The 25628-nt window shown below is 53.3% G+C and overlaps 1 protein-coding gene across 14 annotated transcripts in view; it reads right to left on the bottom strand.

The window, feature by feature from the left end:
- MINDY4 (MINDY lysine 48 deubiquitinase 4) overlaps positions 1–25628 on the bottom strand; it is a 108483-nt gene that overhangs the window by 29909 nt on the left and 52946 nt on the right. For 8 of the 14 annotated variants that reach the window (XM_074340948.1, XM_074340952.1, XM_074340951.1 and 5 more), the window contains exons 7-13: positions 21708–21814; positions 19126–19242; positions 17758–17846; positions 9941–10042; positions 8294–8357; positions 7132–7197; positions 1535–1602 (exon numbers count right to left, since the gene is read on the bottom strand). In XM_074340948.1, coding sequence (XP_074197049.1) covers positions 1535–1602; positions 7132–7197; positions 8294–8357; positions 9941–10042; positions 17758–17846; positions 19126–19242; positions 21708–21814 — 613 coding nt within the window. The remainder of the gene's footprint in view (positions 1–1534; positions 1603–7131; positions 7198–8293; positions 8358–9940; positions 10043–17757; positions 17847–19125; positions 19243–21707; positions 21815–25628) is intronic. The other 6 variants (XM_074340950.1, XM_074340960.1, XM_074340954.1 and 3 more) reach the window with 2 other exon arrangements.

Genomic DNA, 25628 nt, shown 5'->3' with positions numbered 1-25628 from the left:
TCATACCACTATAGTCTCGATAGCAGCTGGTGGAGACACAAAAGCAAACATCCGCCAGTACCCCAACGTGGGGTCTTCCTGTACCCCCGTCTCGCCGGTGGCCGGGCGAGACACAGGAAGTAGGATCAACAAGATCCGCAATGTAATCTGCTCGCTCACCGCACCTGCCAGCCGCAATCCACAGTCCGCTTCTCTGCCAACCAACCATCCCCTAACCTAGCCACGGTAGTTACATTAGTGGCTAATGGCTAACCAGTAATAGCTGATGGCCACCCAGCCACAGTGGACAGCCATCTACTACCCGAGCCAGCACCTTTCCACATGAGGCGGAGAGCCTGGAAACTGCTCTCTGGGACTCTGTCCCCACACACCCCGAAAGTGGAAATGCATTTCCCCAGGTCTCCACACACCCAGGGCCTGCTCTCTGTTTGAAAGTGAATTGGGCAATCGATTGTACTTCACAAGACTATTAATGTGCTATTAATCTAAACTCTCCCTGGTGACATAATGCCCAGGTGACAAATGTAGATAAGAGGGCTAGAAAGCTCCTAGGGAATGAGCGTGCTCGAGGAACTCCAGCTCTGAGACAGCCCAGAAGCCGCATCTGATGAGGAGGCCTGGACCCAGCCTCCCGCCCCCTCTGCCTCCAAGGCCACGCTGCCCACCCACTCATCTCCTCAGGGCTGGCCCTAGACGAGAGCCTTGCAGCCTGCAGACGACCTTAGCCTATGGCCAGTCCCCCTCTCCCTGAGCTCTTAGGGGCCCTCGTTCAGCTCCCAGATCTTAGACTCAGTTGTCCATCCCTGCATATATCCCAGGGGAATAAAAATATGTGCTGAAGTGTGCCCACACTGCGGTCCCACTGGGACACCATTGGGGCTGTAAACTCTCCGATCATCCCCCACACTCCCCAGCACACATGGGGAGACCAAAGAGAAGGTAGAACTGAACACGTGTTTGTACAATAAAACTGCTCTCTCTCCTCCACCAGCCTTCAGTCAGCCTTCTAATCAGGCTCACTATGTAAGCACCCACTGTGTGCCAAGCACCCTGTGGGGACAGAGCCAGGAGTGCAGTTTCCAGGCTCTTGGCCTCAAGTGGAAAGGTGCTCACTCGGGTAGTACATGGCCATCAACTGTGATTGGATGGTCATCAGCTGTGGCTAGTTGGCCATCAGCTGTAACCAGTGAGCCACTGGCCACTAATATAACTGCCGTGGCTATGCTAGCAGCAGCAAATGGGGGCTAGCAAGAAGATGGTGGCTGAGCCTGCAAGCGGAGCAGTGAGGGTTGCGAACAGAGTGGCTCCTGCTTCCTGTGTCTCCAACCCAGCTGCCACCGAGACTATAGTGGTATGACTCCCCTACCTACGGCTCCGTGGGTGTTCCTTTTTGGCCTCACCATGTCCTGCGTTCTTATGTGGGGAGTGGGAGCAGAGACCCCGCAGGCTGCCCTGCGCGACAACTGCCCTGGGCTCTGGAGAAGCGCAGTGAACAAGACAGGCTGCCAAGGATTTGAACGAGGAAGGTACTCACAGCTCTGTGGACCGTGACAGGATGGCCGACAGGGTGAGCAGGATGCATCCATAGGGGCCCACTTCGAACTGGGAAGAGGAGAAAGGAATGAGCACCTAATCGGGTCCACACCTCCCTCCTCTCACCCCTTGGGGGCCGCAGCCCAGGGAGCAGCCTGCCCGAGTCTGGTGCCTGCATCCCAGTCCGAGCTTGCCAGGTGGCCCCAAGGCAGATCTCGTGCAGGTCTCACCAGCCAGACCCCTGAGGGATGGGGGAGCACCCCAGCTGAGTGACAATGGGAGCAGATGCAGTGCTCGCTAAGGAGCATACCCTTGACTTCCAAGTCTTGGAAGCTTGGGACCCAGCAGCGGCAGGAGCAGCTTCCATCCCCGTGCAAGTGTCTTATGTTCATTGTCACATTTCAGGCTATCACAGGCCTGTTCAGTAGGATGGTAATGATTGCCCTCTGCCATGTAAAGAAACTGGGGCTCAGAAACTGAGCAACTGGCCCGAAGTCACCCTGGTAAGCCGGTAAGCAGCCCAGTGGGCTTCCGGGGGCTCCGTTTGATTCCAAACTCCTGACTCCAAAGAACTGTGCTGTGGGGGGAGCAGCAGAAAGCAAGTGTGGAGCAGTCAGGCCAGGACAGACAGCGAGGGGAGCCAGGGAAGCGTGAGGGCGGATCCCGTCTTTCAAAACAATTTTACATTTTGTTCCTTATGGATTTTGTTGAGATTAACTTTGTTATTATTTTAGCTATTGCATGAAAATATTACTTATACTGATTACTGAGGTTTTGGGGACCCCCTTGAATTTTGCCCCCAAGATGAGCACCTTACTCATCTCCCCCTAGTCCTGACTCTGGTTTGAGGCCCACAGCCTGGAGCCTGGCTGCCTGGGACTAAATCCCAGCTATGTGACCAATCTTCTCATCTATAAAACACGGATAATAATAATAGGACCTACCCTCGTCAGGTCATTGTGAAGGTTAGGTGAGATCACCTTTGGAAAGCACTTAGAACAAGGCCCGCACCTGTCAGCTATTAGTATGATGCTGGCTTCACACTGCCCACCTGTCCAGTGAGCCTAGCACGCCACAGCCTTCCAGGATGGACTATGCCACTTTGGCTCCCTGGAGAAATGCCACCCCCCAGTTGCAAAGCAGTGTGAGGACCTTACTCATCCCACTTTAGCGACGATACCACGTCTGTAAACTATTGTTGAAAATGCTGCCTTTTAAAATCGTGACTATTACTTACATGTGATCAGTTTTCCTTTTGGACTTAAAACCAGAAAGAAAAAAAGAGCTTGTTTTCCTGGAACAATAAGAATTATCGAATTTATCATATTTCCATTTTTGCCTTGGCTGCCAGGAAGCTCAGAGCCAAATATGGTGCTCAGTCATGGTAATTATTTTTCTCTTCTTTTCCTCAAAATATAGTCTTTATTTTCATCCAGTAATTCAATTAGTCATTAAAAAAAACCCCAAAACAAAACAAAAAACACCACATGAAATTTGTGTCAAGAGGATACTCCCTACTAAGGCTACACTTGCAAACAAGATGGACATAGATCTGCCCTCATGAGAAGTAACTTAGGGAAGAAACAACAATAAGTATCTGAAAAGGGTGTGGAAGGGGCTCTACTCTGATGGGAGATACAAGGTCCTCTGGAAACACACAGGAAGGGCCTTCAATACAGACACAGGGTTTAGTGGCCTTTCAGAGGAAGGCTTTCTGGAGGAAGTGATGTCTAAACAGAAACCCAAGGGACAAGGAGGAATCAGAAGCGAAGGGAATGCTGTTCCAGGCAAGAGGAAAAGCAAAAGCACGTGCAAAGGCCCAGAGGCAAGAGAGGCAGGTTTACAATGGTTAAAACACAGAAAAGCCCTGAGGACGTCATTGTTTTAATAAGTAACTTGAAATCTTTTTGGGGAAGTAGACATGGAATGAATGAATCAACAGCAATCTTCAAGCAACGTCATCTTAATTCTGTGACATCAGGCCAGTCACTGTATTTCTGTTCTCATTTTCCCCTTTTGCAAAACGAGGACAACCAAGGCATGGTGCACGTTCTGTGAGGCCGTGTCTGCGGACATTTTCTGACCACTACAAAGGGTAATGCTGACGTCCTCGCACAGGGGAACATAGGCTTGGGAGGACTTGGGCCACCCGCGCCCCCGTCACAGCTCTACTACAGACCTGCATGTTGCCTTGGAGTAGCAAAGCTCTCTAAGCCTCAGTTTCCCCTTCTGTAATGCCTGTTGGTTCTGACACAGTTTTCCACGTCACCTTGGGGAAGTCACAGACTGGCATGTTGCCTTAGGGAGTGACAAAGCTCTCTTAGTCTGTTTCCCCTTCTGAAATGCCTACGTCCTTCTGCCACGGACTTGCACACGGTCTTGAGGAAGCCATGACACTTGCTCGCTCTGTTTCCCCCCCTGGCCATGCTTGCAATGAAGTAAGGGACACAGAAGCCCGTTGTAAGCCCTAACTCTCTGTAAGTGTGCAGAACTGTTCTTCTTACTCGGACCAGCCTTTTCCACCATCACTGGCACACCCTCAAGGGGACCTGAGCACGAGCCCTGGCCACGCCCCCCATGTGGACGGGTTAGGTGAGACTACAGAGGTGGGGAAATAACCCCACTGCCTGGGCCTTTGGCCCTTGCCGGAACATGACTGAATGGCACCAATAGTCCATTTTGTTTTTTAAAAACATTTTTAAAAATTATCTCATCAAATTCAAGCTGCCAAGACATGGGAGGCCAAAGGGCCAGGCGCCTGCACTGAAAGGAGAGACCAGGCAGGCAGTTGGGCTGGAAACCACCGTTAGGGTCCGGAAAAACGTCTGGTCTCACTTGAGAAGAAGGGACACTCCCCCACGCTGCTCTGACCTGGAGAAACCTGAGCCCACCATGGGACCCCAATCAGAGGCAGGGGCGGAGGCACCCCCCCAGCTCACGGGGACCCAGCCAGACACGTTGCCCAGAGAGTGAGTGGTAATGAAAGCACAGCAAGGAGGCTATTTATTTTGGGCAGAGATGGTACAGTGTTCACTTCCAGCCCTGGCACGAGGAAACCCTCTTAGGACCAGGCCATGAAAAATGAATATGGTGAGGGTAGTGCTGAGGCAGCTCAACGGCTTCCAGCAAAAACACAAATTAAACTGCAGGGGAAAACACGGCCTTCCAGAGCGAGGAGGACCAAATATTGACCGCCTGTGCGCAGGGACCAGAGCCCGGTGAGGAGGGGGAATTGCTCTGAGCCCAGAGGCTGACAGAAAGGAGCGGCTCCCTGCCCTGGCGCGGGCCCCACGCTCTGAACCCCTTTCACAGTCACTGTCTGCTTGGATTTCACCAAAACCCTGGGGATACAGGCCAAGGCAGGAGGGAAGGCAAGGATGGAAAAGACCCTGGTGCTGAGGGGCCTCCCAGGGGCCATGAGTGGGCAGTGACGAGCCTCAGAGCTTGGGTCATGTGAGCAATCACCTGCCCCCAGAAGCCTCAGAAGGCACTTCCCTCCCTGGCCTCTGTGGCTCCACGATCTGCTTCACCTGACAGTGTGAACACAGGTGGTCTTGGCTCTGGGCAAATCACGCACACTGATGCTGTCAGGCTTTGCTCCTCTCTCAGATGCACTGCTGTATTGTCACAATGCTCCGTGAGTGTTTATCAATGGAGCACCTGGTACTTAATTTGGAAGACATTCTCTGCCATGCATTCAAGTTTCTTCTTTAAGAACCACGGTTGGACGGTAAAGAGCTGGAAGTTATCTGTTAATTAGTCCATCTTCCATTTTCCAGTTGAAGCGACTGAGGCCCAGTGACTTTTCTGAGGCCACATGGGACCCAGGAATAAGCTACAGGAGGTCCCCGGGTCCCTGCTCCAGGCCCCCAAAGCTGCACTGGGACAGGTGGGGAGTGCCGTGCGCTGGCAGACAGTCCACTGGGCTATGTCCCTGGAGAACCAGAGAGCCAGGGACAGGCAGCTCGTGGCAGCCAGCCGGGGTCTCCCCACACCCAGGCCAGGCCCCCTCCCACATCCGCGCCCCTTCCACACCCCTCCCGGACAGGTCAGCTCGAGCAGCCAGTGCAGACAGGCAGCACCCTAGGCTGGGCACCAGGGCCAGGCTCTGGGCTTCTCTTTGGGCAGCCATCATCCCGAGGCAAGAGCTCTGGGGGAGAGATTTCAGGTGGCCCAGTGCCCCAGTGACCGCACACCTGCCTCCCGTGGCCTCAGGGCAGGCCCCCTTTCCAACTCAAGGGGCATCTGTGCTGTCAGGGCCAGGACACTGCCCTGTCTGTGCCCCGACACTCCGCGTCTTCAGCGAAGTGTGCCAGGGGAGGGCACTGTGACAGCAGGAGTGCCCAGCCTGCTCCCACAGCCAGCAAGTTCTGCCCCCCTCCAGGCTCACCACCAAATCCTCTAACGCCTTGTCTGGAGCCTAAGAGCCGGGCCCACAGCCCAGAGGCTGAAGGATGGGCAAAGAGGCGGCACAGGGGCTCAGCCTGCACACCAGGAGGGAGCGGCTTGGAGCTGTCTTTCCTTCAGCCCTGACACGGGACGTCAGGACTGTGAGCCTTGCAGGGGGGATCTCAGAGCCCATCAGCGCCCTGGCTTGTGCTGCACCCTCCCTCGGAAAGCCTTCCCTCGTTCAGGTCTACGTGTCTATAACTAACCCAACCCAAGTCTGCCTTACATAACCATGACAGTGGTGATCATAATACATAGGAACGCTACTGATCCCTGAGACCGGCCTGCAGTTCTCCCCCACATTGTACAGATGGGGAAACTGAAGCATGGAGGGTTAAGTGGCCCAAGGTCACAGGGCTACTAAAGGGGCTCCCGAGATGCAAACCCAGGCCAATGGCTCCAGAAACCACGTGCTTCACCCCGGAACGCTCAACTCCATCCGTCATCCACAGAGCCATGCGGATACAGCCCCACTCTGAATGCCCTCAGGCCTTGACTATGCTGCTCCCAGGCCCTGGCTGAGCTCCACCCCACCACACAGCCAGAGTGGGTGCACGGATCTCCTCCAGCCAACGGGGTGCTCCAGAGGCCCTGCCTGGCTCCGCCCTGCCTCCCGGACACCAAGGGAGGGCCTGTACCGAGCAGGGTCACCATCAGCAGTGCTCAGACCTCCAACCCAGCCCAGGAATCCATGTTCTCGTCAACTCCCCAGCTGGTGCTGGGCACCACTCACTGACAAAGGGCCCTTTGCTTCCAGAGGTGGCTGCCTGCCTCAGACAGAGAAAAGCTCTCATAACCACAGTCTGTCCGCTCTTTCCCTTCCCTTGGACCCTGCTCCATCCCAGTGCTGCTTTCTGCAGCCCCCACTGTGGCTGCTCTCTGTACCCTGGCCATGGCCAGCCCTCAAGGATGCAATGGCAGAGATTGGATCCCTGCCCCCAAGTCCACTCTTCTCCAGCCTAAATCCCCCCACTGCCCTCAGCCATGGCACCCAGGGCCAGCACCAGCTCCTTCCCAGCCTCTCCGCCACCCAACCCCCTTCCCCAGGTTGGGGGTGAGGTTGACAACTCCAGTTCACCAGCATCTCTTCTGCAGACAAAGCAGAAGGCTTAACAATGCCCATCCCACAAACGAAAGCAGTGTTCATACCTGCTGGACGCTTTGTTGAAGAAAAATCACCAGCTCCTCATAACAGGTCAAAGTGTGGAGCATGAGCTGAGAAGACAGAAACACACAGTGAACTGCCCGAACCCCATAATGGTGGCCCGTCCTGGATCATTTTCTGTGGCTCTGGCTTTAGACGCTACCAAACCCCACTTTAGGAGCTGGGGCGGAGAGGCAATCCCACGCCTGTGTGTGATTTAAGGGCTGGCAGGGCCTGGCTGGGGTCTCTGGGGTTTGGCCTGCCCTTCAATCAGTACTGGGCCCACCTTTCGAAACCCAGGACTGGAGACATCATGCGACTAAAGCCACAGAGACAGCACCCTGCAGGGCCCGATGGGGGGACTGCACCCCTGCGGGCTCTTCCTGATATCTGACAAGCACCTGGGGGCAGGGGACGCAAGGGAGTCGGGAGTGGGGTGTCTCATCCAAACCGCCATTGCCAGGCCAGTTCTAAGCCCAGAGGGCAGAACCCTGAGTTCAGTGGGGAGCAGTGGTTACGAGTCTCCTTTGCTTTCTCAGGAAGGTCAGGAAAAACTAGTTTTAGAGAAAACACCCAACAGAGTGAGACCCTTAACAAGGATCCCAGGGCCACATGTGTCCAAACCTAGCACAAATGAGACAAAGTAGGTAAAACAAAAACCCTCAGGGAAGAAGAGGCTAATTCGTGGGAAATGCCACTGTTTTCTGTATTTTCATACATCTCGTTTTCTTTCCCTTCCTTTGTCTTACTTAGGTCTGGCTTTATGGCTGGTGCTTTGTCCTAGCAAAGCTCTTCTCCACCTTCTAACTTCCTCTTCCCTCCACTACCCTCTCAAAAACATCTCAGAGAGGACGCTGAAGACATAAAGAGGGACGCGGAGAAGGCTGGGTTTAGCCAAAAGGCATTATGCCCGGACTGCTGGGGGAACTTCAGGCTTGGTACAAACTCAACACGACAGGCCACCCATCAGCCTCTTGGCCATAAAGCCAGTTCTGACCACAGCCCGTCCCCAAAGGCCCCCACCTCTGCCCGCCCCAGTCCCAGGTGGAGGGCTGGGGCCTCAGGGGGTCTGGCCCATCCCCAGGTGAGGAAGGATTTACTTATATGAAAGGAGACCGTGCCCAAACAAAGCCAAAGTTTGCGTGATAATTTTCCAGAAAGCCGTACTGTTTCTAAGACTCCATCTGCTTTGTATTTTCCCGTTGGACTGAACTGCTCTGTTCCCGAAGGCCTAAAAAAGGAAAAGGCGATGCATGAGTCCTGTGCATGGAAAGAAGCTATGACCTTGAGCCAGGGCAAAACCACATGTGCCATTCAGTGAAGACAAATGAGAAGGTGGTTCCGGGGGAAAGACAGGAGCCAAGGCTTTCTCCTTCTCCCCACTTTAAACTCACCCAGTAGGCTGGGTTCAGAGAACACCACTAACAGAAGAAAACAGGGGGTGGGGAATGGAAATAAGACAGCAGAAGGAGAGCTGGGGAGGACCAAACCCAAGCCCTGGCCGGAGGAAGTCTGCCTGTCACCCACCCACAACTGACAAATACATTTCTGACCCAGGAATGCTGACTTGCCCTCCACATTGAGGGATTTCAGGAATCCCAACCTCTGTCTTCTCCAAGCCTCCCACCCAATGCCGTCAGCACGCAGTACCCTGAGTGTGCAGCCCACAGAAACACGGACTAGAAGCAGAGTTTGGGTTTGGGGCCCAATGCACCACCAGCGTCCTGCGTAGCCTTGGACCAGCCGTTCCCTGTGCTTCTGTTTCCTAGTCTGTCAAACAGGGAGAAATGGAATTTTTGCTCCATCTGCTCTCAGGGTTGCCAGGCAGACCCTAAGAGCCAGGATTAATAAGTTAACTGGAACATGGGTCCCCAGGAAAAGCACCCTGCACAAACACTACCGATAATGGTAATTAATACCTACACTGACGTGGCACTTGGTATGAGCCAGGCAGTGTCCTAAGCATGCCACATTTATTAGTATTTATTATTTATTGATATGAAAAAATGATTTAAACTGATATTATCATTTATTATACAATTTATTTATATTGACTCATTTAATTCCCTCACAATCAGCCAATTAAGTAATCATTATCATTCCCATTTGCCAGATGAGTAAACAGATGAGGCACAGAGAAGTTGAGTCAATTCCCCAAGGTCACACAGCCACGGAGCAACAGCATTGGGAAAGGGAACCCCTTTTACTAAAGCTCAGCCACACTGCTGGGGCCACGATTGCGTCTACTCTGTCAGGCCAAAGAGCCAACGAGCCCGCTACCCATGTGGGTTATGGGGGTGACATCCTCTATCTGCGGTAGGAAGGAGGTGGCAGGGAAAAGACCATGGGCTATACCATCAACCACTGGCCTCTCTGAGTCCCCTCCTCAAAGGAACAGGGATCCAAGCAACAGACCAGAGCGTGCTTGGGACAAATCGGCAAGGTGACCGGGTCAACTGAGAGGCTGTTTTCCAAGACCTCCAGATCAGAATAACGGGGGAGCAGGCTGCCCAGGTCAGAGGTTTTCTCAGGCGGGTTCCATCCCCCTAAACTCCCCCAGGAGGGAGGCAAGGCAGATCCAAAGCCTGTCCTGCGCTGAGAACGGAGCTGCGGGGAGGGCCTGGGCCCCCTCCCAAGGCAGGGCTGCCCAGCACATCAGGCCGACTCTCTGAGCTTGTCCCAGCATGGGACCCAGGACAGGGGTCGGGAAGACACACAGATAGGACACTTATCCCTAGGCAGCACGCAGTCATTTGCCCGCAGCTATGCCAGCCCGAGGTTGAGTGGTGGCACACAGCCCCGGGGCGTACTTACAGTGTGACCACAGCTCTCTTGTGTCCCCCAGCCCGCCACACAATGTCCGAGATGGCCAGGGCCAGGCAGTGGGTCCTGTGGGCGTTTGAAGGCTGCAGCTGCCTGAGGACAAGAAAGGGAATGCATTTATGCCTGTGGGGACACAAGCCAGGGATGGTACAACCCTGTGGCAGAGGCCCATCCGTTCCTCTGCCACCCAGAGGGCTTCAGGAGAGCCTGGGAGGTACCTCCTCAGAAGAGCACAGGGGGAGAGCTTGAGGGAGGGGCCCTGGGCGGGGCTGGGGGAGGAGCAAAGGGGACCCTGGAGACTTGGCAGGGCCCGAGGTGTGTGTAAGACAGGGCCGTGCTCCAGAACTGCTGCCACCCTGAGGGCAGGAAGCGACCCCTGGCAAAGGCATGGCACTGCCCTGCCCTGGCCTTGCCCAGTCCCGACACCTGGGCCCCTGGAGACTGGCTCGTGTAGCAGGTGGTCCTCATGTCACCAGCTGTAAGGAAATAGAAGCACAGGTGCGGAGGGAAAAGCAGCCCGGCTTGCTGGTGACTTAGATGTCACAGGGCATGAGGAGGTGGGAGAGGAAGGATTCGGGAAGACCTCTGGGTGTTCAGGGGGTGCGTGGTGGTGCCACCAAGGAAAATGAAGGCTACAGGGCGGGGATCGGGGCTGGGGGAGGCGGTCGCATGTGCCCACGGGGTACCCAGGGGAAGCGGTCGGACACGTCTAAAGCCCAGGAGAGTGGCTGGGGCTGAGTGGAGGTTTACGAGCCACCAGCACATGAGCCGTCCTTGGCACATTGAGTGGCTAAAATTTCCCAGAGAGAAAAGGAGAAAGGGGCAGAGGTGGTGGCCGAGGGTGGGACTCGGGGAACTCTCGGGTGTGGGGGAAGCAGAGGGTGTGGGAAGGGGCAGAACTGACAGATGGTGCCGTCCCACTGTCTTCTTAGGAGCAAATAGGGGCTTTAAGGCAGATGCACAGTCACGGGTGCCAAACACTGGCAGAGGGACCTCTGATGACCAAAAGGGTAACTAAGCAGCCCCTAGTGGATTGACAGACGCTTCTTTCAGTTTCCCATTTCCAGGGCTCTGCAGAGCTGGACTGCTTGCCGACTCCTGGATTCTGTGACTTTTTTTTCTAAATTCTTAGAAAAGCAGGTTGAGTGTTTCTCTTTCTAACAAACAAAAGAGCCTTGATGAAGACCCTGCCAGGGCCCAAAGGAATAGAGAATGGGGTTTCCAGGTTTTCAATCAGCAAGTAACACCTGAGCTCAGTGCTGAGTTGTGTGAGGGAGAAAGAAAACTGGCGTTTTGTCCGTCCTCCCCAGGGTAGGAAATCGGGAACCAGGAGACAAGGACACAGGTGACCCTGTGGACAGCGTGTGGTCACCACCCAGGGCCTGGGACACAGACATCGGTCCACATCCAGGCTGTCATCATCCAGAGACTTTAAAACAGGTGACATAACACGGCAGCCCTCCAGCTTCCCCGTCCATACCCTCGTGACAGTGGTACCTCCTTCGTAGCTGGGAGCTTTAAAGGAGATAATGTGTGTAAAGCCCATGGCACAGTGAATGTTCAATACAGGGCGCCTATTACTCTCGTTTTTCTGGAAACATCAAGTCCCCACTTGGGCCTTGGTGACGGGAAGGTGAACTCTCAGCATCTGATGTGAAAGTGGTAATAGTGCCTGACATCAGGCAACCCTTCAAACCCAGTGACACAAACAAGAAAGGCAGCAGCAGACTGCCTGGCTGGTACTGCTGCAGCCTCGGGACGCCCGCCGCACTCCGCCAGAAAATGGCAGTGAAGGCGCCGTCACCAACTGGAGCTGCAGGGAGCAAGCACCAGCCCGGGCCACCTTTGAAAACAAAGGAGAGCAAACATTGCTCTGGGTTTCAGGACAGGCCACGTCAGGGACGTAGGGACCTGGAGAGCAGGGATTGGACCTTTATCTCTTCAGAGCAGAACTGACATGTAGACACTGTCATCCCCACCCACAGTGCCTGTTTCCTGCCCCGTCCTCATCCAGGTGACAGTCACATCCTGTCGGTTGTACCTCCTGAGGACCCATGCCAGTCCCTTCCCTGGCCCTATCAGGTGCCCAGCTCAGCTGGGCTGTCACAGCCAGCACCCCACCAGCTTTTCTGCTCCATCCTGCCCCTCTCTGCAGTGCTCGGTGCATATACTCACTACGGGCTCTTCCTATAGCGCAGGTGTGACCAGAGCACTCCCCCATGAAAGCTCGAACGGGGTGGGAGCTGTGCCAAATCAGGCCTGCATTGGACACTCTGTCTAGAACACTTGTGCTAGAAAAACTCCAGGTGTGGAACTAAGGGTCACCTTTCAAACACTGTCTGCGATCTACACTGACTGACCGAAGCAGGTGATGCTCGACTGAATTCTCGGGACAGCCACAAAGATTGAACAGCCAACATATATTGAGTACTTAGCAGGTGCCAGGCAGACACTGTTAGAAGCACTTCACATGTATTGTTCCATGAATTGTTAAAACAACCCTATGAAGGCGGAACTACTATTATCTCCTTTTTAAAAAATGGGAAAACTGAGTTACAGGGACTAAATGATTCACCCCAAAACGCAGTTTGTAAAAACTAGAAATATTAAAACAGCGTTGAGAGAGGAAAGAGAACTTGGGGAAATAGAGCCAAGCGTCCACAGCAGTTGGCTTTGGGAACCAGCATCCCTTCGACTTGGAGCCTAACTTTCCAGCACCGTGCGCCACCATCAAGAGACCTGGCTCCTGGGCCCGGCCTGTCTTCCTGACCTCACAGACTCTGACTACAGACCCTCGTGTTTCTACACAAATGTCCTCGTGCTCTCCCTGGCTTCCACTTAGACCCTCTCCCAGTCTCTCTGTCCACCCTGAAGCCTTCTCCAGCCTGCTCCCGTGAGACACAGCTTTCCAGAAGACACACTGGAGTTGGGGTAAGTGCAGTGGTCGGGCCTGGGTTCCATTCCTGGCTCCCAGGCCTTGGGGAAGCCCCTTGTCCTCACTGACTTTCACCTGCCCCCTTATAAAGGGGGCAGTGGGGGCCAGATGTCCCTAAGCGTCATTCCAGCCTCGCCATTCTTCCATTTAGCCAGCCCCAGGGAAGAGAGGGCCATGCATGCAGGTGTGCGTGCAGATGAGAACCCAGAGCAAGGAGCTGCTGGGTTCAATCTCCCAGACTACATTCGCCACACGACTCAGTGTCTGCCTTCACTGGTGACTCCTTGGTGACAAGGAAGGTCCTCCACTGCCTTCATCAGCCAGACATACGTTCATCAAACTCCTGCCATGCATCGAGCACCTGGCCAGGCTCTTAAACCAAGAGAAGTTTCTTTAAGAGTTTAATTCCCACAGGAGGCGTACAGGATGAAGACACTTGTCTCGGGGTGGGGGAATAATTCATTCCGTGTTTGCCTAAATTACCCAAGTCTTTCAGAGATGTTTCTACCGTAATTACCACAAAACAGCCTGACCTGTCCACTTTTACATGCCCACTAGTCTGAGTGTAGACACTTCAGAGGAAAACTGGACAATGACTGGAGTTGGTGACTTCATCCTCTCTGCTCCCTCTTGGGGTCAAAAGTTGCTCTATGGAAGAGATGGAAGGAGGCTGGCATGAGGGCCACCAGACCTGAGTTCCAAGCCTGGCTCTGTCCCAATGTCTGGAGGGGTCTTGAGAAGTGTCTGTCCTTCTCTGGGCCTCGATTTCCCCAATTTCAGAAGAGAAGTGGAGGTGAGAGGACAGGTCCCCGTCTGTGGCTCTCTCAGTGTCTGCAGGCACATCATTCCCCACCACTGAGCCAGCTGGCACCACCCTCACGTGGAAAAACACCGCGTCCTGCGCCCAGCTCTGTCCTGTCTGACTGAAGAGAGGCCGGCTGCCGGCCTGACGGGACGAGACTTAAGTAGACCAGACAGTCCCACAGAAGAAACACCCCTGCTGCCAAGAAGGCTTTATTTCAGCATGAGTTCCCTGGAGGGTGCACTCACATCCTCCGTGTGGCTTTCACGGAACCATTTCCCCAACAGTTGTGAGGGGAGACAGCAAAGAGGGGGGCTCCACCGCCCAGGCCTGCAGACCCAGCACAGAACAGCAACTACAGAGCTACTGCACCCACAGGTGCTGGAGCCCCCCCAGGGCCCAGAGCTCGCCATCTGCAGACGCTGCCAAAGGGTGCTGTGCCAGGTGTTCCTGGAGACACAGAGGAGTGTGCCCGCTTTTCTTTCTTTTTCTTTCTCTTTCCTTCTTTCCTTCTTTCTTTCTTCCTCTCTCTCTTTTTTTTTTAAGGCAGATCGTTTCTGCCACCCTGCCATTTCCGAGTCAGAAGGGAAGCACACACAGGCCGTGCAGGAACATCAATGAGCCAATCGTTCAATGTTAATATTGAAGAAATGAAGCAATGAAACCAAAAGACGTGGGGACTGAGAGAAGTTCCTGCGAGGTGCCACTGGCGGCCTTTGCTCCCACGAGGCCCAGAGCAGGGGCAGCGGGGGGAGGAGACCCGGGATGGGAGGGGTGTGAAGGCCTCCAGTGGTGTCAGGGGGCCGTGGCCCATCACCCCTGTGTCCGCCCCCAGCTTGACAGCCTCAGAGCCGGCTCTTCCTGAGTCCCCTCAGGTGTTTCCAGCAGCGCAGGCTGGAAGTGAGAGGCCGGGTGACTGAGCCAAGCTCGCCACTGCTCCCTCTCAGTTGGGTATGAAGAATGCCCACTCAGGCCTGCTCTGTGGTCTCTGGGGACAGGAAGTTGACCCACTACGCTTAGCCTGCATGGAGAGCAGCTCTGCGTGCTGGGCCCGGGGCAGCAGGGGCTGGGGGCACAAGAGGGGAGGATTTTACAAGGAGCACCCACAGTTGTGGGGCTCTAAAGCGCGGTGAGGTCACACTCTTCTGCAGCTTCTCCTTCCATGCTCCCTAGAGGGCGGGTGGGGGGGGGGCAGTGCCCAGCCAGCAGGCCGAGCTCTCCCAGCTCCTTGGCGCAGACGTCTCATCCAACTAGGCAGCCTTCCCCCAGAGTGGGGCTCCTTCCCACCCGGTACGCCCCCACACACAACCCCCTGCAACCAGAAGCTCCTTCCTTCTTTTCCCTGTGCCCACCCCACCACTGCGCCCAGGACCAGCTCAGCCCGCCAGCATGGCTGCCTAGGGCCTTGGGCCGGGCTGGCCCTGCCTCCTCTCTCACGGTCTCAGCAGATGGAGAGCCCCTGAGGACCAAGACTGCATTCCTTCCTCCCCCACCTGCAGAGCCTTGGCACAACTCTCCACCTAATCGGAGCTTAAATAGACACCTGTCCATATAAAATGGGGCCTGAGTCAGTGCTTGGCCAGTAGCTGACTGGCAGGCAGTGGGAAGTGGAAGAAAACCTCACTTCCCACAGCTGGCATGGTTTTCTTTCCACCCAGAGCCTGTCTTGGGTCCCCACCCCGATAGCTTTCTGACTCCCGAGCCCTGGCTCCCCTCTCTGGTGTGGAGAGCAGAGCTCTCCCCCAAGGATGGGCCTGGAGAACCAGAGGTTTTCACATCCCCTTAGTGGGCAGGGGGTGGCAATAAGGAACCAAGCCTGCCTTGTGCCCCAGGCAGACATGGCCATTCCTGGAAGCAACTTAAAAACCCTACCCCCACTACTGGGACATGATCCACAATTTCCACCAGAAGTTCAGAGTCCAAGTTGAAAAGCAGCTCCAAAGGGACATGGAGCTAAAATGAGTTACAAGACCTCTCCCACGAGGGCTAAGGCCAAGGCTTGACCCCAGCAGGCGGCCAGGCCCCAAGGCCCCTCTGGCAGCCTGGCCCTGACCCGTCCACCAGCCCCGGTCTTGCCCTGCCCCTCCAAAGTCTGCCCCAGCCACCCCAGGCCACGGTCCTGGCCCTGCTCTCCCTGCCCTCAGGCACTCTGCACAAGCTGCCCTCCTTCCCCACCCTGTCAGTCTGGATAACTCATGCATTTGTCCATGCATTCATTCAACAAGAATTCTAAGGGCCTCTTCCGTGGACTAGGGCCTGGGCTGGATGCCAGAGACGGGCTTGAACCAGGCAGAGCAGGAAGGCCTCTGTTCTCCCAGGGCTTGTGTTCTGGGGTTCGGGGTGTGGGCACACAGTGACAGGTATCTACGTGGATGAACTTGGAGGCAGGTTTCAACTGGGGAGGGTGGGGGATGGGGAGCTGGAGAAGAACAAAGACAAGTGAGATGTCACTGCGCTTCCAATCAGAGTGATGCTGTGTTTCTGATTAGCATCTGTGACTTGAGAGAAAACTCCTTAACTGTTACTCTGCAAAGTAATTCGACAAACTATATTGTTAAACGAATTACAAAATGCCGAGCATGAAACGCTGCCTTCACTTGCCTCACTGTCTAACTCAAAATCGTCAAAGCCGGTAAAGCGTTTCATTTGTACCGAGCTCGGCTGGATGTCTGGGGAGCCAGTGTGTCTTCCCAGGAATCTGAACCTGAGTAAGTGGGGAATGGGCCTTGTTTCCTTTAACACTTAAGCTTTCAAAAAAAAGGTGCTGGAATGCCTGTTGCAGAAAAACACATGCTTTTAATTAAAGGTCAAGAACTGGCCAAAACTAAGCTGTGATTTTGTAATCCGTTTAATTACAACTTTGGGGAAGAGAATGGAGGCAGCTACTGGGCAGGAAGATTCTTCCGGGGTGCTAGAAATATTTCCTTTTTTGATCTGGGTGATACAATCATGGGTGTGTGTGATTTGGCGACAGACTGTGTATGAGTTGTGCGCTTCTGAATTATGCCTTTTTCTATATGTGTATTTCAACTAAAAAAAAAAAAAAGAGAGAGAGAGAGAAGACCAAGTGTCAGAAGTTCTGTGGTGGCTCTGAGGGTGACAAGTACATGCTGGTAACTGGGCCCGCAGGGCTGAACAGGTAAGAAGGCTGCCCCCTCACAGAGGCCACGCTGGCCCCGGCGCTGCCCAGCACCTTCCTGACCCTTCCATCTCTGCACCAACCGTGGTGCTGGTTTTTCTGTCCCTCAACCTGACAGAGCATTTCTGGAGAACAGAGAATCCATCCATTCATCTCTGCATCACTTGTGCGTACACAGAGAAATGTTCTAGAAATGTCTGTGGAGTGAGTGAGAATGAGGTGCTTATGTGCAAACACTTAATAAATGATGGAAAACACAGGGCCAGAGGGCGTGGAAGCAATGTACGGTGGGGCTGGCTGGAACGCGTGTAACGGCTGTTGGCAGAGGTGAGGTAATGTGGGGAGTGAGGGGAGACCCGGACCCAGCCAAAGGGTCAGCAGGTTGGTGTGGGCGTGGACAAGAGGGGCAGCTACTGCGCTTGGCTTCTGAGGAGGCGGTGGCCTTAGTTTTGATGCTGCTGCAGCAGCCACTTTCCCTGAGGAACAGGGCTTATCAACCTTCCCTGCCTTTAGACAAATGCACGCAATTGATTTTACTGGTCAGCCCAGGCCCTGTTAACCAGCCGCCATTTCCCTTTCCAGAAGACGGGAAATGTCAAGGAACACACGTGCTTCCTTGCTTATTTTTTCTGGACGCTTTGGAGAAGCCTCTGGAAAAGATACCTTGTTTCCCCGAAAATAAGACCTAGCCGGACAATCGGCTCTAATGCGTCTTTTGGAGCAAAAATTAATATAAGACCTGGTATATACTATATTATATTATATATTATATTAATTATGTATATTATATTACATTATACCAGGTCTTATATTATAGTAAAATAAGACTGGGTCTTATATTAATTTTTGCTCCAAAATACGCATTAGAGCCGATTGTCTGGCTAGGTCTTATTTTCGGGGTAATACGGTGTTACCAGAACAAGTGGACTTACCGAGTGCAGTCAGCTTTGCCATCTCCTTCAAACAGGAGTTTTTGTAGGACACAGCCTTGGACAGCTGCCAGAACCCCACAGGGACCACCCTGCAAAGAAAGACACAGGTCAGTGCCTGTAAGAACTAACCCAGGGTAGACCCATCTGTTCCTCCAGAACTAGCCTCTGCCCACAGGTTGCAGAACACGGGGACCCTCCAAGCCTGCCTCTGAAACAGGGGTGTCTGACGGGGTGACTACTTCTACAAAGTGCTGACCCTCTGTCACTGAGGGGATGACAAAGGTCCCGGCGCCCATCGCGAGAGAGAAGACAGTCTACAATGTCTGATGGGAGGAAAGTGACCCTTCACAACAGTCAGACATGAAGCTGGAGACATCACCATAGGTTTCCAGTTATCTGGGGACTGGGGAAATCCATGTCCACAGGCAGAGGTGATAATAATTGTCTCCCCAGCGTTCAAGGCCCATCGTAAAGGCCTCCTCCTCCAGAGAGCTTTCCCCAACCACCTCAGCTAGAAGTGAGTGCCTTGAGAAAACTGCTTGTGTGAGCTCACTTCTGCCCAGCGTGGGGCCTGCTTCGGCACCCATTAGGTGTGGCCTCGTCCCCTCCCATGGCAGAGTGAGAAGGCTCCGTGAAGAGCTCGTCTCTGGAGGCGTCAACAAGTACAAGGGTTGTCAGAGCAGCAGGCCGAGGGTGCCCTTGAATTGGGGGTGCAAGACGACGTGCTGAGCTTGGTATCCTGGGGACAGAAGCCGGTTGTCTTGGGTTCTTCCTCAGGCAGTGTGGGGCAGCGGGAGGTTCCTGGGACTTGAGAAATGGAACCAGGTTGAGCTGCTGGATTTCGAGGCCCTTCTGGCCCTTCAAGTACACATCTTGGGAAATGTGCATAAGCCACGTTCAAATCCTGCCACAATCTACCTACATCTCCCTGCCTTCTATCACACGCCCTCCTCACGCTTGACACTTCTGCCATTTCCTGCAGCCCCTGGGTTTCCACACGGCCGCCCTCCACTTTGTTCATGCTGCCGCATGCCTTTGCCTCGAGCATCCTGTCTCCAGCTCTCCCTGAGAAATAATTTCTCAATACTCAGCCTAAAGACCCTCTCTGGTGCCCCTGGCCAATCGGAGCCTCCTTCCACTCCAGCTCAGTGGGGATTCCGGTATCACTCACCACTCCCAGTAAGGGTCATTCTCCAGCTCTTGCTCTGCCAGCCACATGTAAAATTCCCGCACTGGGTGACAAGAAATGGGGGGGCGGGCCGGCACTGGATATAATGTTCGCAGGATTTATCACATGGGGACGTCCCACCCCTATCTATCCATGATGGGCCCACAGAAGGGTCCTGGGGACACTTAAAAGCAACCTGCCTTCTTCTGAACAATGCCATATTTCAACGCGGCTATGTCATTAAACGAAAAACTCTGCAGTTTCCATTCTTCACTGAAACAGCAAAAGCTAGAGCCAAACAGAAGGGTCTTTATGTCCTGTCAAAAGAAGAGAGAGTTTTATTAACTGTTTTAAAAGCAAGCAATACAATTCTCAGTGTATGTGTTCCCACAGGAGCCGGTCTGGGATTCTAGCAGGGCAATCCATTCTCCAGAAAGGTTATCTATTTTCTTGTTATTTTGCAAAGCCATTCTTCTCATATTTGAGGAAAGATAAAATCGACCCTGAAGGTCTTACCTCTGGAACATCTGTAAACCAAACCACCCTGTGCTGACCCAAGCCAACATGTTTTTAGATTCCTTAAAGGGAAGTTGAACCACAAAATTTTAGTTTTACAAGGGAACTTGGGAGGTTCCCGACTGCACATCGAATCCCCTATACTAAGCTCTCAACAATGCTGATGCTCAGGCCACGTGCCAGGCCAACTACATCAGAACCCCTGGGGTCAGAATTCCCGTATCTGGATTTTTCAAAGCTCCCAGGTGATTCCCATGTGCGGCCAAGTTTAAGAACTGGTCCTCTAGGACAGGCTTAGCAAATTGTCACCCACAGGCCAAAGCCAGCCCCCCACTCGTCAATAAAGTGTCACTGAAACACGGCAAGGCCCTTTTGTTTCCATAGTGTCTATGTTTGCTTTTACATTATGGTGGCAGAGCTGAGTGGTTGCAACAGAGAACCCCAAGTATACGATCTGGCCCCTTAGAGAAAAAGTCTCAACTGCTGCTCTAGTACAAGCCATTACTACATGTAAGAATCTCCTCTATAACATCACGTGAGAGTGGTCCCCCAAGACCTCAGCTCAGACACCCCAACCACCTAGTGAAGGAATTCCTACCACCTCCCAAGGCAGCCCCTCCATTGTTTCACAGCTCTGTCTTCTCTAAACTTCTGGCTGATATTGAGGTCATTGTTCATCTCCAGTCAACCCAAACCCTCCCCTCCAGAGCCCCAGGAAGTAAGTGCCAACCCCTCCCCACTGACTGGCCCTTGGACAGGAAGGCAGAGCCTCTGCCAGGATACGCTCTCCCCGCGCTAGCTACCTCCTCTCTGTCCGCCATGATTTTACATCCAGGGGTCTCTGAAGGGCCAACATGTGAATTCTGATGCCACCTCCCAGACCTCCTCTCTGCGTCAGATCTTCCCTACAAACTCAGATTATTTCCCTCTAGAATTAGAATCAGGAGAACCTCTGTGACAGAGCATTTGTCTACATGTTATCAAATGTGGGCTGATGGCACAGAGGGGAGAGGGACGGGTAAATTCATCTGTCAGGGCTTGGTTCCCCTCCTTGCACCAACTACAATCATCCATGCATCTGAACTGAGTTTACTGAGAGCCTAGATACTACAGGGACTTGAGTTTTCTGGCTGAAGCCCATGTCTGTTCTCTTAGTCACAGGACGGCAGCTCCCAGCTAGGCTGTCCCCAGGTCACAGCGTGACAAGCCAGAAAACCTGGGTTCTACCTGCCATGATACACTCTAGGCCCTCCTCTTCTCTGTGTGGGGCTCAGGCTTTCCAGCTGCTTTTGGAGATGCTACTGCTAGGGGCCTCTACGGACCCTTCCCAACACGAGTCCCCACTGCAGAGAATCACAGCCCTGTGGTTACAGATGGCCAGATTGCTTCCTCCCAGCTTCGGGGCCACTTACACGTGTCTGACCCTCTGTGGTTTCAAAAGAAGGAAGGAAAAGGGAGGGGAGTGGAGGGGAAAGACAAAACCTCTAGAAAAACCTTTGACTTTGCGATCTGTGTACTGAATAAATACTTAGTAAGTAGGAAGAGAAAGGGGTCAGCTGTGTCCCCAGGATATTTATTTTCCTTCTGGATCCCGCCTGAAAAGCTAGTAGATGACAACAGGAGCAGAATGCATCCCACAGGAACCACTGGCCAAGGGGAGGGGTGAGGCCATTTGGCAGTTGAGATGGTGAGGAATCCAGGACATTGCTGCAGAGGAGGCCGCTAAGGCCAGGAAGCTGCTCCCTAAGTCCTGTGACCGGGGTCCCCTCCACGAGGCCATTGGTGTGAACCCTGAGGGTACCGAAGAATTGTCAGCCCCTTCCTGTCCTTTCCTCACTGAACCCAGAGACTAGTCCAGGAGCAAAGCCAGTTTAACGAGGATAATTACCCTGTTCCATCCCAACCCTGGAGGGGCCCATTGCAGCTGTGGTGAAGCAGCTCAGGAGGAAAGAAGGGGTCCTGGAATGTCTGAATGGGAGGAGATTAAGACCTTTTGTCTCAGAGAGGGAATGGGAGGCACCAGGTCTCAGCCCCCCTTTTCCTGACTCCCAGTTCAGGTTCTTTTCTACATCACACCCAAATTCCCATTTTAACAATAGCCGAGAGGTTATAATGAGATGGATAAGGCCAGAGGGATCAAACTCACCTCATCCACAGCAATTCAAATCAAGGCATCTTCAATTCACACCACACCAATTCACACCACACCAATTCACACCCATTCAAACCAAGATGCATCAACATACACGTTTAAGTTGACACCTACCTTTGCCACTGAGAGGTCGATGGGCTTTGACACTATTTGCAGCTTGAGCATTGATGGCACTGGAGAGAGAATGACTTCTTCCCTTATCAGTTCATCCTCCACATCCTCTGAAAGAAAACCGTGGCCGTGTGAGCTCCTTGTTATAACTCACGGAGCACAGAAGCTGAAGTTGCTTCACACCAAGGACACTGATGCATTCTAAGACGGTTTGAACCAAAGGTGGGCTCCTCCACCATCCACCCCCACCCCTTCGGGGCTCCCAGGCCCTGATCAGAAGGAAAGCAGGCAGAATGAGACAGCCCTCGCTCCCTGTCCAAAGCCCACGCTGGTCTGTGCCACAAGGATCCTGGCGGGTGGGACTCGGCTACTGGTCCACCAGAAAGTTCTGCTTGTGGACATACAGTGAAACAAATGCCTAGGGCCTGAGCCATCGAGTCAGGCCCGGAAAAGCCTCACTCTTAGGAAAAGCCACATGTCTCACAAAAAGTAGGCATAATGCACAAACCCGTCCCCCGAGGACAAACATGAAGAGGGCAGAAGTAGGAAAGGAAACTCCACCATTCCTAATAATAATAATAATAATCACTACTGTGGCTTTCATTTATTAATCACATGTGTTTTATCACCTAAGCCCCATAATAACCCCTGAGGGAGTAATTATCATACAGTCCCTCCCAAGTTACAGATGAGGAAACTGAGGCTTAGATAAGTAACTGGCCTGAAGTCACGCAGATGGAAAGTGGTAGAGGTGGGATAAAAAGCCAGTCCTCATGGCTCTGCCATCCTACCAGCCAGACCTCCCTGGACCTCCAGCCACTAAGGGGCACTAAGTATCATTCTGGACATCGTCTCCTTAGAGCTGGGGGCGGAGGCCCAGACAGGGTCCCACTGTGAGTCCTGGCAGCACCTATGCCTCCCCAGCCGGCCGAGGCTCCCGCTCGTCCTCACACCCACTGCAGTAGCATTTACCAGAAAACTCAGATGAAGGACTCAAGTGGAAACAACCCAAGGCAATTACGCTGGCAAATAGCCGGCCAGTCTCCCGAGAGTCTCTCGAGTCTTTTATTTTCTTTTTCCCACTTCCCCAGATTAAATGGTTACTTTAAAAATGCACCACACTATATAGAAGTCAGCATTCGCTCCCATAATTCTGTGCACCTGGGGCTACAGACTGTTAGGTCAGCTACAGGCATGGTCAGAGTGGCCAGGAGCCAAAAATACCCCTCTGCCAAGTCAGACCCCTCCTCGCATGATAGAAACTGGGGCCCCTGGTGTTTCCCACAAGAGGCAGCAGATCGCTGGTGTGATAAACAACTCTGGATACAGCCGATCGCGCCTGATCTGCGTTGGGGGTGCCTGCTCATCTGCCCCCTTACTCGGCCAACCCCCACCCCAAAAATCGCATGTATGCCTCCCTCCCTCTACCCTGGGAGTGACTTCGCCGGCCCGTCTGTGGACCGGTGATCTTCGCTTCATTATCTTGCCGCAAGCCTTACACAGACATGTCACTAGAGATGGTGCCCAAAGGCCAATAGCCTCAGGACATATATCTTATACCTTATTCTACAGCCTTCTTTTCTCCCTTGGAGGAGCAGTAGGCAGAGTGCAAGGCCAACTCTTAGAGGCTCCGTCCACGGAAAAGGAGACAGATTTCGCCTTTAGGCTGAAAAACATTTGTTTTATGTAAGCCTGGGATTTAAATGAGAACCTGAACTTATATGAGACCCCTTCATAGTTCGGGTCTCTGAAAAAGCCACCCTGTGACCGTGGCCTTACGAAAATACCCTAAAATAAAGACCAGATGTTTACCCAGCAACATGCACAGGTCTTAAAATCATGGTGCTGGGTGGAGAAAGTAAGAAAGCAAACGAGATTTATATCCATTACAAATATATGCACACAACACAACGGTACACATTTTGCAAGGATATGCACAAGCAAAAAGATATCGACTAAATACACAAGAATGGTTGCTTTTGGAGAAGAGGGTCACGGAAGTGTGGGGTGGGGGCTAAAGGAAAATAATGGAGGAAAGGTAAGAGGGAGGGAGGCGGAGGGAAGGGAGAGAGGGAGGGAGGGGAGGCTTTGCAAAAGTCAATACTGAGAATTTTTGCTGGAGGAATAGAGATAATTCAACCCTAGGTACCAGAGGCCCAGAGGGAGAGAGTAGCCGGAGTGATTCCACCAGGCCGGAAAGCCTCCTTACAGCACCTCGGGCAGACTGTTTCCTGGAGGCACAGAAGGGGCACTATTTAAGTGTATTCGGAGGCTTCTGTTTAGTCTGAGGTCGTCCAGGAGGGAGCCAGAGCTAAAACATGCTCTGCTCGGGTCCCATGAAGTAAGTCTGAGGATGGCGTGCGGGGCCCAGGGGAAGCGGGCCGGGTGAGGCCCCAGGAGGAGGAGGCAGCCTCCCTTGGCTTCTGCCAGGAGGAAGTTGGCCCTGTACAGGGAGTTGGTTCAGGACCACATAGCAGGCCTCGGGCCCAGATGTGGCGGGACCGCCATGCGAGGGAAAAACAAAGCACTGCAGAGTGACATGTTGGCCAAGCAGACAAAACCGTCTGCAAATGCCTGCGGTTTGAGAATGCTATTTTTAAGATCCTGGGATAAAAGTCTGGTTGAAAAGAAGCAAGGGATTTTGTTTCTCTTGCCATTTTATTTACCCCTGGGAAGAAAACATATACATACATATATATGTATTATAATACATAATAGAGACCGTGTGCCTCTTTTTCCAGGTGCTCACTCGTTATTTCTCACTAACTACAAGGTATCTCCTCCTGGAAGTGCCTCAATGCCCCCCGACTCAAGAATCTCAGCAGAGCCTCCCTCCAGGCTTCCATTTTGATAACAGACGCCATCTCCCAAACCCTCCACCAGGGACCCGGGTGAAACCTCAGCCCTCTCCCAAACACCACCCTGTGCCAGACTCCAGATTGTTGGGCCTCATGCCTTGCCCAAGCCCTTCCGGTCTTCTCTGTTACAGAAACACGTCATCAAAGCATTTGTTCATCAAGTACTTTACCCAGGATGTACCAGGGGTCATGTGGTCCAGGGATGATTCAAATATCACCCCCGTCTTCCAGGAGATCACTGCCCACACAGAGGAGGAGACAGAGCCCCCAACAAGTAATATAACGTAAGTACTAATAGAGAGACGAGTGCAAAGGTTTGGAGAGCAGAGGGGACGAGGCAAATAATTCTGCCTTAAAAGGTCAGGGAAATGTCCCATCAGAGGTCAGGATTTGAGCGGGGTCTTAAAATACCCATTGTGTTTCCCCAGATAGAAGAGGGGCCCCATCACCTCTTTTCTGGACCATCCAAAGAGCCCCTCACCAGCCTCCCAACGTGCAGGCTCGTACTCCTGACACACAGCACAGAATCTTCCAGTGCTCCTTGCACTAGTCATTTAGTCAGACCCCTGAGCACAGCACTCGGGCCCTCCTGACCCTGCCACCTGCCACAGCCTGCGTTCCCAGCCTCACCTCACCCTGACCCTGCGACTTCCCTGCAACCCAGTCACCTCACGCGAGTCGCTCTCTCACACTCCAGGCCTTGGCCCATGAGGTTGGTTCATGTCACATCTCTACTTGGCAAGACCTTGCCCATCTTTCCAAGCCTAGTCTGCATCCATCTCATTATGGAAACTTCCAGAACCCACCACACAGCTTGCTTTATGTGTCTCTTGAAGCGGTGAAGAACTACTGACCAGGGGCTTCCTGTGTTGCCCTGGGAGGACACCACGCGTCCTGTGTCCCACCCCACCCTGCCCTCCCAGAAGGCAAGGCCGCTCTTTATTGGCCTCGATCTGCTCTCACCAGTCCTGGACGTGCGCTGGCACGTAACAACAGTTGGCTGAATTGAACCAAAGGAAAATGAATTGGGGTGGCAAAGAGAAAGCTGTTCCTCTGACCAGATTTC

This window comes from Rhinolophus sinicus, linkage group LG09 (genome assembly GCF_036562045.2).
Source record: "Rhinolophus sinicus isolate RSC01 linkage group LG09, ASM3656204v1, whole genome shotgun sequence".
NCBI classification, from domain to species: Eukaryota; Metazoa; Chordata; class Mammalia; order Chiroptera; family Rhinolophidae; genus Rhinolophus; species Rhinolophus sinicus.
This window is presented reverse-complemented; position numbering and strand designations above follow the sequence as displayed.